General features: G+C 44.7%; 1 protein-coding gene across 1 annotated transcript in view; it reads left to right on the forward strand.

The window, feature by feature from the left end:
• The first annotated feature begins 254 nt into the window (after positions 1-254).
• The window catches only part of rnaseh1 (ribonuclease H1), a 41,943-nt gene continuing 25,755 nt past the window's right edge, over positions 255-16,442 (forward strand). The window contains exons 1-2 of the mRNA XM_043678583.2: positions 255-393; positions 11,786-11,907. Coding sequence (XP_043534518.2) covers positions 290-393; positions 11,786-11,907 — 226 coding nt within the window. The 5' untranslated portion in view covers positions 255-289. The remainder of the gene's footprint in view (positions 394-11,785; positions 11,908-16,442) is intronic.

A 16,442-nucleotide genomic window follows, 5' to 3' on the forward strand; every position in this document is an offset into this window, starting at 1 on the left:
ATTAGTAAAATTCTGACCAAAGCCAGGTCTGTGTACTAACACCTGATGAAGGAGCGGCGCTCCGAAAGCTAGTGTGCTTCCAAATTAAACCTGTTGGACTATAACCTGGTGTTGTGTGATTTTTAACTTAGGTCTGTGTACGTCTGTGCGCGCGCACTCGTGGTTGATTGGGTGGTGGGACAATGCGGAGAGAAAGCAGCGCTGCATTTCCTCCTCCCAGCCTCAGGTTGTCGCTGTGGGGCGGGGGCGTCCTCAAAGGGCGAGGGCTGGCTTCGCGGAGAGTGTCTCTATGTGGCGCTTCAGTGGGTTGTTAACGGCGCTTTCGATCGGTATGAAGAAAAGGTTTTATTATGCGGTGAAGGCCGGGAGGAAGCCCGGAGTGTACGCAACCTGGTGAGTGAGTGAGGCGGCTTGTCTTCAGCTGTTGGAGGCCCTCGAGGGCAACGGGTTTATTTATTTAATTATAAAAGGAGTGCAGGGACGTGGAGGGGATGTCGGGACATTATGCTTTTCGCAGTGAGCTAGTATAGGCACGATGGGTTGAATGGCCTCTTGGTGTGTCATTCGGTGATACAGGGATATCGTTCGGCCTTTGTCTAGCCCACTCTCCAGCTCCTGCAGGGTGGGGGCAAGATCCCACTGCCCCATCTACTCATCAGAATGAATGGACAAGTTAAAAATCACACACCACCAGGTTATACTTCAACGCGTTTATTTGGAAGCACTAGCTTTCAGAGTATTGCACCTTCAGGTTGCTGAGGAACAGGATCATAAGACACAGAATTTATAGCAAAATATCCCAGTGTCATGCAACTGAAACAAGATCTATTGCTATAAATTATGTGTCTTATGATCCTGCTCCACAGCAGCCTGATGAAGGAGCAGCGCTCTGAAAGCTAGTACTTCCAAATAAAGGTCCTTGAGGGTCATCATCTCTGGATTACTGTCCAAGGCACGTGCTAATCGGAATAGGGATAAGAAAATTAGGGAAGTAAACAGGTGGCTAAGAGATTGGTGAGGGAAAGAGGGATTCCATTTCATGGGACACTGGCATCAGTTTTGGCACTGGAGTGATCTGTACTGATGGGGTGGTCTCCACCTGAACTGCTCTGGAACCAGTGGTCACTAGGACTTTAAACTTGAGAGTCGGGGGGGGGGGGGGGAAGAAAGTGAAAACAGTAGAGAGTATGGAGCCAAGTAGAAAGATAAGCAGCAGGTTAGCATGTGTGCAGGGTTTAAGTTCAAGGCAGACTAGGAATGAAGCAAAAAGGAAGGATAACTTGGGACACATTACTAGAGATGTTGGAAATGATGAGGATAAGAAACTTAGCATTAAGGTGCTTTACCTGAATGCTTGTAGTATTTGTAACAAAGTAGATGAATTAATGGCACAAATTATTGTGAATGATTATGATGTGGTTGCAGGGGGTTCAGGACTGGAAGTTAAAAAGCCAAGGACTTACCACTTCGCGAAAAGACAGGAAGGTGGGCGGAGGAGGTGGGGTTGCCTTGTTAGTTAAGAATAAAATTAAATCAATGGCATTGAATGACATAGGGATAGGTGATGTGGAGTCTGTGTGGGTGGAGTTGAGTACCCACAAAATCATAATGGGAGTTACGTACAGACCTCCCAGCAGTGGTCAAGACCAGGGACACAAGATGTACCACGAAATAGATAGGGCATATCAGAAAGACAAGGTTACAGTGATCATGGGAGACTTCAATATGCAAATGGACTGGGTGAATAATGTTGCTGATGGATCCAAACAAAGGGAATTCATAGAATGCTTACAGGATGGCTTTTTGGAACAGCTTGTGATGGAATCCACAAGTGAGCAGGCTGTTCTGGAATTAGTGCTATGTAATGAGCCAGACTTTATAAAAATAAGGGAACACTTAGGCAGCGATCGTAATATGGTAGAGTTCAGTCTGCAGTTTGAAAAAGAGAAGGTAAAATCAGAAGTAATGGTGTTACAGTTAAATAAAGGTAATTATAGGGGCATGAGAGAGGAACTGACAAAAATCAACTGGATGCAGAGCCTAGTGGGGAAGACCAACAATGGCAGGAGTTTCTGGGTGTAGTTGAGGGCACAGTATAGAGGTACACCCCAAAGTAAAGAAAAATTATCCACTTTTTTTTGAGGGGGTGGGGATTAGACAGCCATGGCTGACAAAGGAAGTCAGGAAATGTATCAAAGAAAAAGAGAGAGCCTATAAAGAGGCCACGATTGGGAAGACTACAAAAACAAGCAGAGGATAACAAAGAGAGAAATATGGAAGGAGAGGATTAAATATGAAGGTAAGCTAGCCAGTAATTTTAGAAATGATGGTAAAAGTTTCTTTCAATACATAAGAAACAAACGAGAAGCAAAAGTAGAAACTGGGCCGCTCCTAATTGATGCAGGAAGGCTAGTAATGGGAGAAAAAGAAATAGCTGAAGAACTTACTGTGTACTTTGTGTCAGTCTTCACAGTAGAAGAAATGAGCAATATCCCAACAATTAAGGAGAGTCGGGGGCAGAGTTAAGTATGGTAGCCATTACAAAAGAGAAAGTGCTAGAAAAGCTATAAGGTCTAAAAATTGATAAATCTTCTGGCCCCAATGGGCTACATCCTCGTTCTGAGGAAGGTGGCTGAGGAAATAGTGGAGGTCTTGGTTGTGACCTTTTAAAAATCACTGGAGTCAGGGAAAGTCCCAGATGATTGGAAAATCACTGTTGTAACTCCTTTTGTTCAAGAAAGGATCAAGACAAAAGATGGAAAATTATAGGCCGATTAGCCTAACCTTGGTTGTAGGTAAAATTCTGGAATCCATCGTTAAGGATGAGATTTTAAAATTCTTGGAAGTGCAGGGTCGGATTAGAACAAGTCAGCATGGATGTAGTAAGGGGAGGTTGTACCTGACAAAACTGTTAGAATTCTTTGAAGAGATAACAAGTAGGTTAGACCAGGGTAATCCAGTGGATGTTATCTATCTAGACTTCCAAAAGGTGCCTTACAGGAGGCTGCTGAGTAAGGTGAGGGCCCACGGTGTTCAAGGTGAGCTACTTGCATGGATTAAGGATTTGCTGTCTGACAGAAAGCAGAGAGTCAGGATAAAATGTTCTTTTTTGGCATGGCAGCTAATGACAAGTGGTGTCCTGAAGGGGTCAGTGTTAGGGCTACAGCTATTCATTTTATATATAAATGATCTGGGTGAAGGGACTGGGGGCATTCTGGCAAAGTTCGCCGATGATACGAAGTTAGGCGGACAGGCAGGTAGTTCTGAGGAGGTGGGGAGGCTGCAGAAAGATTTAGACAGTTTAGGACTGTGGTCCAGGAAATGGCTGATGAAATTCAACATGAACAAATGCAAGGTCTTGCACTTTGGAAAGAAGAATACAGGCATGGACTATTTTCTAAACGGTGAGAAAATTCATAAAGCCAAAGTACTAAGGGATCTGGGAGTGCTAGTCCAGGATTCCCTAAAGGTTGACTTGCAGGTTGAGTCCATGGTTAAGAAAGCAAATGTAATGTTGTCATTTATCTCGAGGGTTGGAATATAAAAGCAGCAATGTGCTACTGAGACTTTATAAAGCTATAGTTAGGCCCCATTTAGAATACTCTGTCCAATATTGGGCCCGCATCTCAGGAAGGACATACTGGTACTGGAGTGTGTCCAGCAGAAATTCACACGGATGGTCCCTGGAATGGTAGGCCTAACATACGATGTCCGGCTGAGGATCCTCTGATTATATTCTTTAGAGTTTTGAAGATTGAGGGGAGACCTAATTGAAACCCTAAGATAATGCATGGCTTAGAAAGGGTGGATGCTGGCAATTTGTTTCTGTTAGGCAGGGAGACTGGGACCCTTGGGCACAGCCTTAAAATTAGAGGGGGTCAATTTAGAACAGAAATGAGGAGGTATCTCTTCAGCCAGAGAGTGTGGGCCTGTGGAATTCATTTCCACGGAGCACAGTGGAGACCGTAATGTTAAATGTCTTCAAGGCAGAGATTGATTAAATTCTTGACCTTGTAAGGAATTGAGGGCTATGGTGAGAGTGCGGGTAGGTGGAGTTGAAATGCCCATCAGCCATGGTTGAATGGCAGAGCGGTCTTGATGGGCCGAATGGCATTACTTCCATTCCTATGTCTTATGGTCTTAAACCTGTTGGACTATAACCTGGTGTTTTGTGTGTGTGTGTTTTTTAAATTGTTCACCCAGTCCAACACTGGCACCTCCACGGAATGAATGGGAGCAACGTCAAGTTGTGAGGGGGAGAACAAAAAAACCTTTTCACACAATGAGTAGTTTGGTTATGGAAATGTGGAGGAAGCAGGTTGAATTGAGGTATTCACGAGGGCATTGGATGATTATTTTGGCTAGAAATGGTGTGCAGGGCTATGTGGAAAAGGTAGAAGATTGACACTAGGGAATAAACTAGTGTAGTTATGATGGGCAAATGGTTCCTTTGTGTTTACAGTGATTCTATGGAAGGATGGCACTCCTTTATTGAGTTGGAACTGATGTGATTCAAAAAGTGTGGCTGTAGAAAAGCACAACAGGTCAGGCAGTATTCAAGGAACAGGAGAATCAATGTTTTGGGCATAAGCCTTTCCATATGGATGTGGGGGTTGGGGGAACGATGCCGATAGATAAATGGGAGGGGGTGGGGCTGGGGAAAGACAGCTGGGAAGGCAGTAGGTAGATACAGATGAGGGGCGGTGGTGATAGGGTAGAGCAGATAAGTGGGAAGGAATATGGCCAGGTGGGACTGTTCGATAGGGTGGTGCTGAGTTGGAGGTTCGATTTTTGGGATGAGATGGGGGGAGGGGAAATGTGGAAAGTGGTGAAATTGACGTTGATGCCATGAGATTGGAGGTGGCAGATGAGGCATTCTTTCTCCAGGTGTCAGGTGGCTAAGATTTGGCAGTGGAGGTGGCCCAGGACTTGCATGTCTTTTGGTGGAGTGGGAGAGAGAGTTGAAGTGTTTGGCCACAGGTTGATGGGGTTGTTGGGTGTGTCTGTCCCAGAGATGTTCTCTGAAACGTTTTGCAAGTTGACATCCTGTCCCTCAAATGTTGAGGAGACTACATCAAGACAACAGACACAGTAGGTGAGGTGTTTGGGTGTGCAGGAAAATCTCTGCCGGATGTGGAAGGATCGTTTGGGGCCTTGGTTGGAGGTGAGCAGAGAGGTTTGGGCACACGTTTTACACCTCTTGCAGCAACAAGGAAAGGTGCTAGGAGTGGAAGGTGGGTTGATGGGGGTGTGGACCAAACGAGGGAGTCATCGAGAGACATCAACTATCGCCTTCCCAGTTAGCTCAGCCCTCCACCTCCTCCTCCCCCGCCCCCCCCCCCCCCCGCAATTCCACCTTCTTGATGAAGACTTTATGCCCGAAATGTCGATTCTCCTGCTCCTCAGAAGGCATTACAAAATGGATTGATATTGATGCTTGGCATTGTTTGGAACATGATTTTGTGATGCATATATTCTTGTTAGTCTCATTCATTGTTGGCTGTCCCCCAGTTTGAGGATGATGTTTATCCAGGGCTGTGATGGGTCTTCATGTAACTGAACAGGCCCATTCTTAACCACTTGGTCTTTGCTTATGCAGAGCAGGATGCCTTGAAAATTAGGAGAATTAAAAGTGAAGAATTTTGTCTTTTTTTTTTGTGTCACTATTCTGCCTCATGGTAAAGATCTTCTGATTTAAGCAAATTCAACTTGATTGTCAGATTGTCGCTATTTTGTGTGACTTGGAATAAACATTTCCTAGTCATTAAAGTCAATGTACTTCAAGGAAAGCTTTATAATGTCTTTTGAAGTGTACTTTTTGTGTCTTTCTGGAATGCTGTCCATCTGAGATGTGAGAAGACATGAGCTGGCAGAGATGCTTTTAGCCTGGACCTGATGTCCAGTCTATCAAACTTGATTTTGCAAAAGTTTTACCTGAATGCTTGTGAAGTTGCCTTTAAGAAGGGAACACAACATTGCTGCTGGAATTTCTCACACTCTTGGGGTCATATTACAGTACAAAGGTGTAGTGACAAATGCTCTGGATGTGCCTTTGATAACTCACACCCAGTGTGCTTGATTCCAGATTTTGGACCTCTCCATCTCCATCAACGATGACCAACTCAACACTGACATCTTCTACAAACCCACTGACTCCCACAGTTACCTGACTACACCTCCTCCCACCCTGCCTCCTGTAAAAACACTACCCCTTATTCCCAGTTCCTCTGCCTCTGCTGCATCTGCTCCCAGGAAGACCAGTTCCACCACAGAGCACACCAGATGGCCTCCTTCAAAGACTGCAATTTCCCCTCCCACATGGTCGATAATGCCGTCCAGTGCATCTCATCCACTTCTTCCAACTCCGTCCTCAAACCCCACTGCACCGACCGCAACAAGGACGGAATCTCCACCCCCCCTCCCTGGTCCTTAGACATTGCATCATCCTTTGCCATTTCTGCTACGTACAAACGGACCCCACTACAGAGATATATTTCCCTCCCCATCCTTAGCTGCTTTCCGTAAAGACTATTTCCTCCGCGACTCTCTCTTGTCAGGCCCATAACCCCCCCCCCCACAACACTCCTATGTCTGGCAGCTTCCCCTTCCACTGCAGGAATTGAACCCCCCCCCCCCCCCCCCGGCCATCCGTACAAGGCCCCAAAGGAGACTTGCACATCCATCAGAGTTTTACCTGCACTTCCACATGTGTCATTTACTGTATCCATTGCTCCTGATGCGGTCTCCTCTATATTGGGAGACAGGACACCTACTTGCAGAGCGCTTCAGAGAATATCTCTGGGACACCCGCACCAACCAGCCCCACTGCCCCATAGCCAAACACTTCAACTCCCCTTCCCACTCTGCCAAGGACATGCAGGTCCTGGGTTTCCTCCATCACCACACCCTAACCACCCAACGCCTGGAGAAAGAACGCCTCATCTTCCGCCTTGCTACCTCATGGCATCAATGTGGACTTCACCAGTTTCTCATTCTCTCCCCCAACCCAGTTCCAACCTTCCAACTCGACACCGCCCTCATGACCGTCCTTCCCACCTATCTGCTCCACCCTCCTCTCCAACCTATCACTATTACCCCCACCTCCATCTACCTATTACACCCTCAATGCCCCCACCCCCTCCCATTTATCCCTCCACCCCCTTTGCTCACAAACCTCATTCCTGATGAAGGGCCTTTGCCCGAAACATCGATTTCCTGCTCCTCGGATGCTGCCTGACCTGCTGTGGTTTTCCAGTACCACACTCTCGATTCTGATCTCCAGCATCTGCAGTCCTCACTTTTTCTCCCAGATTTTGAAGGTGTCTGTTTCAGATCTCCTGCTCAACATGGTTGAGTCATAACTCAAATTCTACAATTGTTTTAATGTTAAGATTTCTTGGACATTTTTATTGAATACATCTACTGAATATGTCGAGAATGTGCTGCTGGAAAAGCACAGCAGGCCAGGCAGCATCTGAGGAGCAGAAGAATTGATGTTTCGGGCACAAGTCCTTCATCAGGAATCACATGTTTTGGTCCGGTTGATGAATATAATGAAGGGTTTGTTATGGCATTTACAACTTTTATTTTTCTTGGATTAGTCTTGCAACAATGGCTATACCAGAGGATGCTTCACGAAGGTCTAACCCACATTGTCTCTGAGATTTTCTCATCCACAGATGTAGCAGAGAATATGCATCAGGACTTTCCCTGCTCTGAACAAGCGAGGAATGCCTTTATTGTCTACAGCATGTTTTATTTTCCTCTTTTAAGATGATTAACGTGTTCGCATTCCTGAAATTTGGTTGAGGGTTGTTTCTTTCATTTCTCTTTTTTTTCCCACTTCCTCATCATACCCTGAACAACTTTCAACTCCGCAGGATTAATGTTTGAAGTCTTGATGATAGCAAAAGTTCCCCTGGTAGACATAAGCTGCAATACTAGGAGAAAGTGAGGACTGCAGATGTTGGAGATCAGAGCTGAAAAATGTGTTGCTGGAAAAGCACAGCACGTCAGGCAGCATTCAAGGAGCAGGAGAATCGACATTTCGGGCATAAGCCCTTCTTCAGGAATAAGCTGCAATACTGTCAGGGTCATGGGCTTTTTGTTTTCCACCTGTTAATTGCACACTGCAGCTCATTCTTGTGAATTCTACCGCAGGTGGCCTGGAGAGTATTGGCTGCCACTATGACTTCAAGGTTGAGGATTTTTAGAAATAATTTTTCCAGTTTAGGATAGCATTGTTATTCTTGAGAGAAACACCAACCTGTGTGTGAGGTCCATTTGACCTTGATCTATAGCTGTTAGGCTTTGTCTTCCCATAACTGTGCTGGCAGGTGGGACTAGATTGGGTTGGGATATCTGGTCAGCATGGACAGGTTGGACTGAAGGGTCTGTTTCTATGCTGTACATCTCTATGACTCCATAACTATCTTTCGTTTTCCAGATTTTTCCCTGGATGTAGGGCTTGCTAAGACCTTAAGGAATAGAACCATAAGTAGGCCCCATTCAGCTCCATCAAACTGCTCCAACAGTCGATAGGATTGTAGCTGATCTGACATTACTTATGCCCTTTTCTGCTCTTACCCCATAACCCTTGATTACTGATGAAGAATACATGTGTCTCAGCCTTATGCACAGGGTTACAACTTTCTGTATCAAGGAGTTCCTCTGAAGAAGTTCCTCCTCATCTCAGAATAGAAGCACCAAGTTAAGACTGAGACAAATGCGTACTCTGGTCCAAGACACCCTCCCATGAGGGGAAACATCCTCTGAGCATTTCCCTTTTGAAGCCCTTGGAATGATCTTTGTGATGGCGTCTTTTGATTTGTAACTTGAGTCCTGACAGGAAGGGAAGACTGATTTGGCTTTGTTTTAGGAGCTCACATGTATCAGCATTATTTTCACTGAGTCAGTCTTAAAAACAATACATGAAACCAGTGAACTGGGCACAGAGTGGAGTTTCATACAAGCTGTCTTTATTTGATCTCTTTGTCTCACTGTAGTGCTTAGATTTCAAATATTTCTCTTTATGTCCGCTTTCATGTGCCGATCCAGTGCCCGGATCTCCTGCTCTTGCTTTGTCAGCATGGCAATAATCGGTTGCAGCACTGTTTCAATTTTCTTTTTTTTTCTTTCAGCGTTTTGAAAACTCTGCTGCTGTTGCTCCACTGAGCTGAAAGGCGCTGAGGTTGAAACAGCGGCTATGGGTGTGCCCAATACAATAGAGGAGTGCCCTGCCTGCTGTGCTCCCATAGCTCCCTTTTCCTTTAGACATCTTCATTTAGAGTCCAGAGCCTCCAAATCCTAATTTAAAGGGTTCTAGGTGGGCGGCACGGTGGCACAGTGGTTAGCACTGCTGCCTCACAGCGCCTGAGACCCGGGTTCAATTCCCGCCTCAGGCGACTGACTGTGTGGAGTTTGCACGTTCTCCCCGTGTCTGCGTGGGTTTCCTCCGGGTGCTCCGGTTTCCTCCCACAGTCCAAAGATGTGCAGTTCAGGTGAACTGGCCATGCTAAATTGCCCATAGTGTTAGGTCAGGAGTAAATGTAGGGGTATGGGTGGGTTGCGCTTCGGCGGGTCGGTGTGGACTTGTTGGGCCGAAGGGCCTGTTTCCACACTGTAATGTAATGTAATGTAGGTGTTCTACCTGCTTTGTATTAAAACTTTTCCAGTGGGGTGGTGTGGGTAGGAGCCCACCTTGCCTGAGATATGGCACAGAGCAGACTGCCATCTTTTTCAATCTCCCTCTTTATGTCTGATGACAGCAATGTTAGCTAGACTGGAATAAAGCAGCAAGGATAGCCAATTCAACCCATTAGACCTGCACTGCCATTCATTTAGTTCTTAGGTAATGGTCTATCTTAGTGCAGGAAAGTGGCACTATCTTCGTATTCATTTAATATAATTGGTATCCAGAAATCCATAATCTGTTTCTCTCCTCAACCTTCACAATAAACAACCAAATTGCATTTATTTCAATTTTGCACTCTTGCTTTAACCCAAAATTTCCCAAGTTGTCAATATTTAGCTGTTGAAATGTTGTCGGGAATGTTCAGGTTTTGTTGTTGCTGAATTATTTTTAGGCTGAACTAGATAATTTTTAGGTAAATTAGAAACAAGAGTCTTTATTATCCTTCTGTTCCCTACCACTATTTTTAATAATAGCAAAGATTTCAAAAATTCAGTTGTGAATGTGTGTCCTTGCAACTTTTGAATGATTAGATTGAAAAGCTGTAGACCATCTGTGGTAAATGTTTACAGACTCACAACTGCAATACTTTCCTTAGGTTAACATTATAGGTACTGGATTAAATCCAAAAGTGACAACAAAATTTGAAAAGCCAATAAAGCTGGGTATCAGGTTTAATTAGTGACAAGTGTTTTAAATGAAAACTTGACTGCTGGTAGCCAGTGCTTTGCATCTAACAAGACCAATCTTGCACAATTGGAGTATTTTACTACCTATTTGTCATGATCACAGCTGGTATGCTGGATGAGTGGACTGTGAACTGCAAATTCTTTAATATTGTGTATAGCTTATTTTGCCCCTTTTTTCATTTTTGTTTTCCCATTTTAAAAATAGCTATTTTGTTTTTAAATAAGATCAGAAGTTGGCTTATTAAATGACTGTTACTTAGAGTTAAGTAAACCTTCTTAATGGTGAAGGTTTTCTCTGGAAACCATGTTCCTCAAGCTCAGTCTAGACAAATCTTTAAACTTTTGTTTTAATTTCTCAAGAATTTGGCCTTTGAGTTTGAGTTGTGCAGTGAACCATAGAACACTTCATCTGTAATTGCTCTCCATTCCCTGGGTCTTGGCATACTTATCTGGGAAATTCAGTAGTTTGAGAGAGTATATGAACCAAGTCGTCACTGGTTTCCAAAGGTTGTTCCTTCCTCCCAGCTTCAGTCTTCATAATCATCCTGTTGTTCAGGTAAAATGCTGATGAGTTATTCGTTAGACTCCAAGAGGTAAATAGACAGGTTTTAAAATAATTAAAAGAAAAGTACCCATTTACAATCCAACCATCTCAATACTGACCTGGGAATTTGAGACTAACAGTTTAACCACTTTAATAAATGCTGATGTTGTTACCGTTGTCTCCAAGTGAACCTCTTTTTCCATGTAAACTTTACAGACCTACTGTTAACCCTTGATAATTGTGTCATCTAGGTCTTTTAACTGGCAGGCTTCAAAATCAGTCACTTGATCCCTTCATTTAACTTTAAAGCTAGTCCAAAAACACAATGATCTTTTCAACCTCCAGTTTGTAACAATTTCAACTTGTTGAGACAATTACATCATCGTGCAAATGGCTATAGTACAGAACCTACCCTGGTAAAATTGTGTAATTACAACTATAAAGTTTACACAGACAGCTTTGTTGTATGAGTTGACATAGGAATGGTAGGCAAAAAAGAAAGTTGACCGGAGGTATATGCAGAAGTGACGTCTATTAGGGTACTATAGTTGAAAGTGTGACACTGAAAAAGCACAGCAGTTCAGGCAGCATCCGAAGAGCAGGAGAGTGACGTTTTGGGCAGGGATAATTTGTGGATTGTAATTTTGCAGTTGCTTTCAGAAAAAAAGATAAGTTATCATACTCATCACCTATCAGATTGATAATCAAAATCCCAGGGGTATGTGGATTGCTTCCTAATCCACTTAATTGACCAGCCTAGTATATTTTCTCTGCAATTAATAATGAATTAATTTTAAAACCATACTTAAAAAATTGGAACATTACATTCTCTTCAAATTACGCACTTTTTTTTCTTTTTAGGGATGAATGTAAAGAACAAGTAGACAAGTTTCCTAATGCCAGTTTCAAGAAGTTTGCTATTGAAGATGATGCGTGGTCTTTTGTAAGGACGGTGGCTTCAAATTCACAAACTACATCGACAGGTAAAGTGTGTACATTTGAATATGTAAATAATTGAATAATTCCAAGTAGTTAATTCAATCTGTAAGAGTGGGGGTGATTGACATTTAGCAGGACAGTTACATTAAAGAATCCAGAAGAACAAAGTTTGGGAGTTGGTGATGGTTGTGATGGTGGGGAGCTGTAATCTTATTACGAGGTGGGATGAATAAATGAAGTTCTTAAGTGTAGACTGCAGAGCAGTAAAACTTTTAAACAAAATTGTGGATTGACACATTTTCAACATTGTTTTAAATGTAACACAGTTGGTTAGCAGATGAATGTGTTTTGATTTTGTAAGGAGTGTTTTAGACACCTTTGCTGAAATCTTGGAGATTGATTCTATTTGATAGTGACAGTTGGCACAAGTAATGTGGCACACAAATTAACTGCACTGCAAATTTTCAAAAGAACACATTCTGCATTGAGCATGCTAAGTAAAGTATTGGCATGAACATTTTCAGATGCAGGTCAAAATTTGCTGCGGTTAGAATTGTGTTCTTGACGTTTTCGTAAAGACACGTGACTGACAGTGCTTTTCATTTTTCAAATCTTGATAGTGTCACTTCTTGACAAAAGTGTAACAATTCAGTTGTGCAATTCATCTTTTATTTTTTAAAAAGAAATTGCAAATGATTTCATGGAAGAAATTGGAGGGCTAGATTTAATGTTGTAAAACATTTTTCTGTAACAGGTTGCAGTCCTGGTGGAATGGATTTCCAATGTTTTGGGGGGGATTTCTTTAATAAACCATGAATAGTCTACTCTGGTACAACCTTGGCAGTAGTAGTGGACAATTTCCTTCCAAACTCTGCTCTAATCCCATCTCCAATTTACTTGTTCCCCTTTACCTGAATCTTCAAGAACTCTAACATAAAACAAAGAAATAAAGCTGCTGGAAATCTGAAACAAAAACAGAAATTGCTGAGAAACTCTGGTTTGGCAACATCTTTGGAGAGGAATCAGTTAATGTTTCAAGTCCAGTGATCCTTCTCCAGATCTGAAGAATGATCACTTGAATCAAAACATCTTTTCCCTGCAGATACTGCCAGACCAGCAATTTGTTCTATTTCCTCAAGAAATTTGTTTTATTTCATTTTTGAATAGAGATTAAGTCTTTAGTATCCTGCAGTTCTTCACTGCTTCACCACAGTAGCTGGGTTTGTTCTGAATTGTCTTTTCAGTGTACTGAGTTTATAATACAATGCTAATTAGTTATCTATTTGCTTTTACCTTTTTTTAGTTCTTCTTCCCATGGCAACCTGAGATTATATGCATTTTCAGAACCAAGATGTTTTCTGAGTTTCAATTACACCCTTTTTCAGAATCCTCTTTCACTTTGCAAGACGCTCGTGTTTTGAAAAGCTCCTTTCGTGACAACAGATATATTTTGAAAATCCTGTAGACTGTAGTTCAAAACTTATTAAAATTCTTAGTTACCTTTTTTGAATAACGTACGGATGGTTAACCTAAGTACTAAACTGCATTAATTAAAGAAAAGATAATGAGCACCACAAATTATCTATTGGCAAGAAAATTTTCTCAATTCTATATTCTCTGGTGTCTGGTATCCACCTTCGCCTCCGTGCCTTCTTCTTCAATCAAGACTCTCGCCCACCCTCTGACGACCCCTTCTCCCACCTCCAACACACCCCGTCCACCTGGACACCCCGTGCTGGCCTCCTACCTGCCCTCGACCTCTTCATAGCAAACTGCCGCCGCGATATTAACCGCTACCTGAACTCCCACACCCCTCCCACCCACTCCAACCTCTCACCCTCGGAACGCGCAGCCCTCCACTCCCTCCGTTCCAACCCCAACCTCACCATCAAACCAGCTGACAAGGGAGGCGCAGTAGTAGTTTGGCGCACTGACCTTTACACTGCTGAGGCCAAACGCCAGCTCGCAGATACCTCCTCCTACCGTCCCCTTGACCATGACCCCACCCCCCACCACCAAACCATCATCTCCCAGACCATCCATAACCTCATCACCTCAGGGGACCTCCCATCCACCGCCTCCAACCTCATAGTCCCACAACCCCGCACCGCCCGTTTCTACCTCCTGCCCAAAATCCACAAACCTGACTGCCCCGGACGACCCATCGTCTCAGCCTGCTCCTGACCAACCGAACTCATCTCGGCATACCTCGACACGATCCTGTCCCCATTAGTCCAAGAACTCCCCACCTACGTTCGTGACACCACCCACGCCCTCCACCTCCTCCAGGATTTCCGCTTCCCCGGTCCCCAACGCCTCATCTTCACCATGGACATCCAGTCCCTGTACACCTCCATCCCCCATCACGAAGGACTCAAAGCACTCCGCTTCTTCCTTTCCCGCCGTACCACCCAGTACCCTTCCACTGACACCCTCCTTCGACTGACCGAACTGGTCCTCACCCTGAACAACTTTTCTTTCCAATCCTCCCACTTTCTCCAAACAAAAGGAGTAGCCATGGGCACCCGCATGGGCCCCAGCTATGCCTGCCTCTTCGTAGGGTATGTGGAACAATCCATCTTCCGCAACTACACTGGCCCCACCCCCCATCTTTTCCTTCGCTACATTGATGACTGTATCGGCGCTACCTCGTGCTCCCACGAGGAGGTTGAACAGTTCATCCACTACACTAACACCTTCCACCCCGACCTCAAATTCACCTGGACAGTCTCGGACTCCTCCCTCCCCTTCCTAGACCTTTCTGTTTCTATCTCAGGCGACCGAATCAACACGGACATCTACTACAAACCAACCGACTCCCACAGCTACCTGGACTACACCTCCTCCCATCCTGCCCCCTGTAAAAACGCCATCCCATTCTCCCAATTCCTTCGTCTCCGCCGCATCTGCTCCCAGGAGGACCAGTTCAAAATACGTACAACACAGATGGCCTCCTTCTTCAAGGACCGCAATTTCCCCCCCGATGTGGTCGACGGTGCCCTCCACCGCATCTCCTCCACTTCCCGCTCCTCCGCCCTTGAGCCCCGCCCCTCCAACCGCCACCAGGACAGAACCCCACTAGTCCTCACCTACCACCCCACCAATCTCCATGTACAGCGCATCATCCGCCGTCACTTCCGCCACCTCCAAACAGACCCCAGCACCAAGGATATATTTCCCTCCCCTCCCCTATCAGCTTTCCGTAGAGACCACTCCCTCCGCGACTCCCTTGTCAGATCCACACCCCCCACCGACCCAACCTCCACTCCCGGCACCTTCCCTTGCAACCGCAGGAGGTGCAACACTTGCGCCCACACCTCCCCCCTCACTTCTCTCCAAGGCCCCAAAGGAAACTTCCATATCCGCCACAGATTCACCTGCACCTCCACCCACATCATCTACTGCATCCGCTGCAGCCGGTGTGGCCTCCTCTATATTGGGGAGACAGGCCGCCTACTTGCGGAGCGATTCAGAGAGCACCTCTGGGCCACCCGGACGAACCAACCCAACCACCCTGTAGCACAGCATTTCAACTCCCCCTCCCACTCCACCGAGGATATGCAGGTCATTGGACTCATCCACCGCCAAACCACAACAACGCGACGGTCGGAGGAGGAGCGTCTTATCTTCCGACTGGGAACCCTCCAACCACAGGGGATGAACTTGGACTTCACCAGTTTCTTCATCCCCCCTCCCCCCACCTTGTCTCAGCCGAATCCCTCCAGCCCGGCACCGCCTTCCTGACCTGCAGTCTTCTTCTTGACCTCTCCGCCTCCATCCTACTCCGACCTATCACCCTCACCTTGACCTCTTTCCACCTATCACATTTCCAACGCCCCTCCTCCAAGTCCCTCCTCCCTACCTTTTATCTTCTCCTGCTGAACACTCTCTGCTCATTTCTGAAGAAGGGCCTGTGCCCGAAACGTCGAATCTCCTGTTATCTGGATGCTGCCTGACCTGCTGTGCTGTTCCAGCAATAAAGTTTCAACTCTGGTATCCATGGAACTATTTCAAAGGCACAATTTTAGCTGGGGTAGAGAATAAAAACAAAAATCCAGTCCAGTGGACAATATCCGCATTGTCTCCAATCCTTTCAACAAACAGCTATAAACCAGTAAATGATCTTGTTTCGCCAAATTAAGTAACTGGGTATTTTCTTAATGGGAAACAATAAAATGCACGGGAACAAAATAGACCACGTAGTCCCTCAGGTTTGTTCTGATATCCAATGATATTGGGACTGATCTGGGATATAACTCCATGTACCTTCCTTTGCCAAAATCCCTTAAAACATTAATACATTTTTGGTTAACAGTGTCAGATTTAAATTGACACAGCATCAAATGCTGTTTGCAAAATTTATAACTTCTACAACCCATTGTGTTAAGACATGTTACTGGGCTTCACTTCAGACAGATCTATTTCTAATATTGAGGCTACATCCACAAGTACTTGACTCTCAACCTGCAGAAATAGTTCTATCCATTTGCTTTTAATACTTTAAAATCTTTTTTTTTAAAACACCTCTTAACTGTCTAAATTCTCGAGTATGTAAACTTAATTTGTGCTATTTCTTCTT

The sequence above is a fragment of the Chiloscyllium plagiosum genome, unplaced genomic scaffold (assembly GCF_037043375.1).
Source record: "Chiloscyllium plagiosum isolate Xiang-an unplaced genomic scaffold, Cpla_swu_hap1 HiC_scaffold_3, whole genome shotgun sequence".
Lineage (NCBI taxonomy): Eukaryota > Metazoa > Chordata > Chondrichthyes > Orectolobiformes > Hemiscylliidae > Chiloscyllium > Chiloscyllium plagiosum.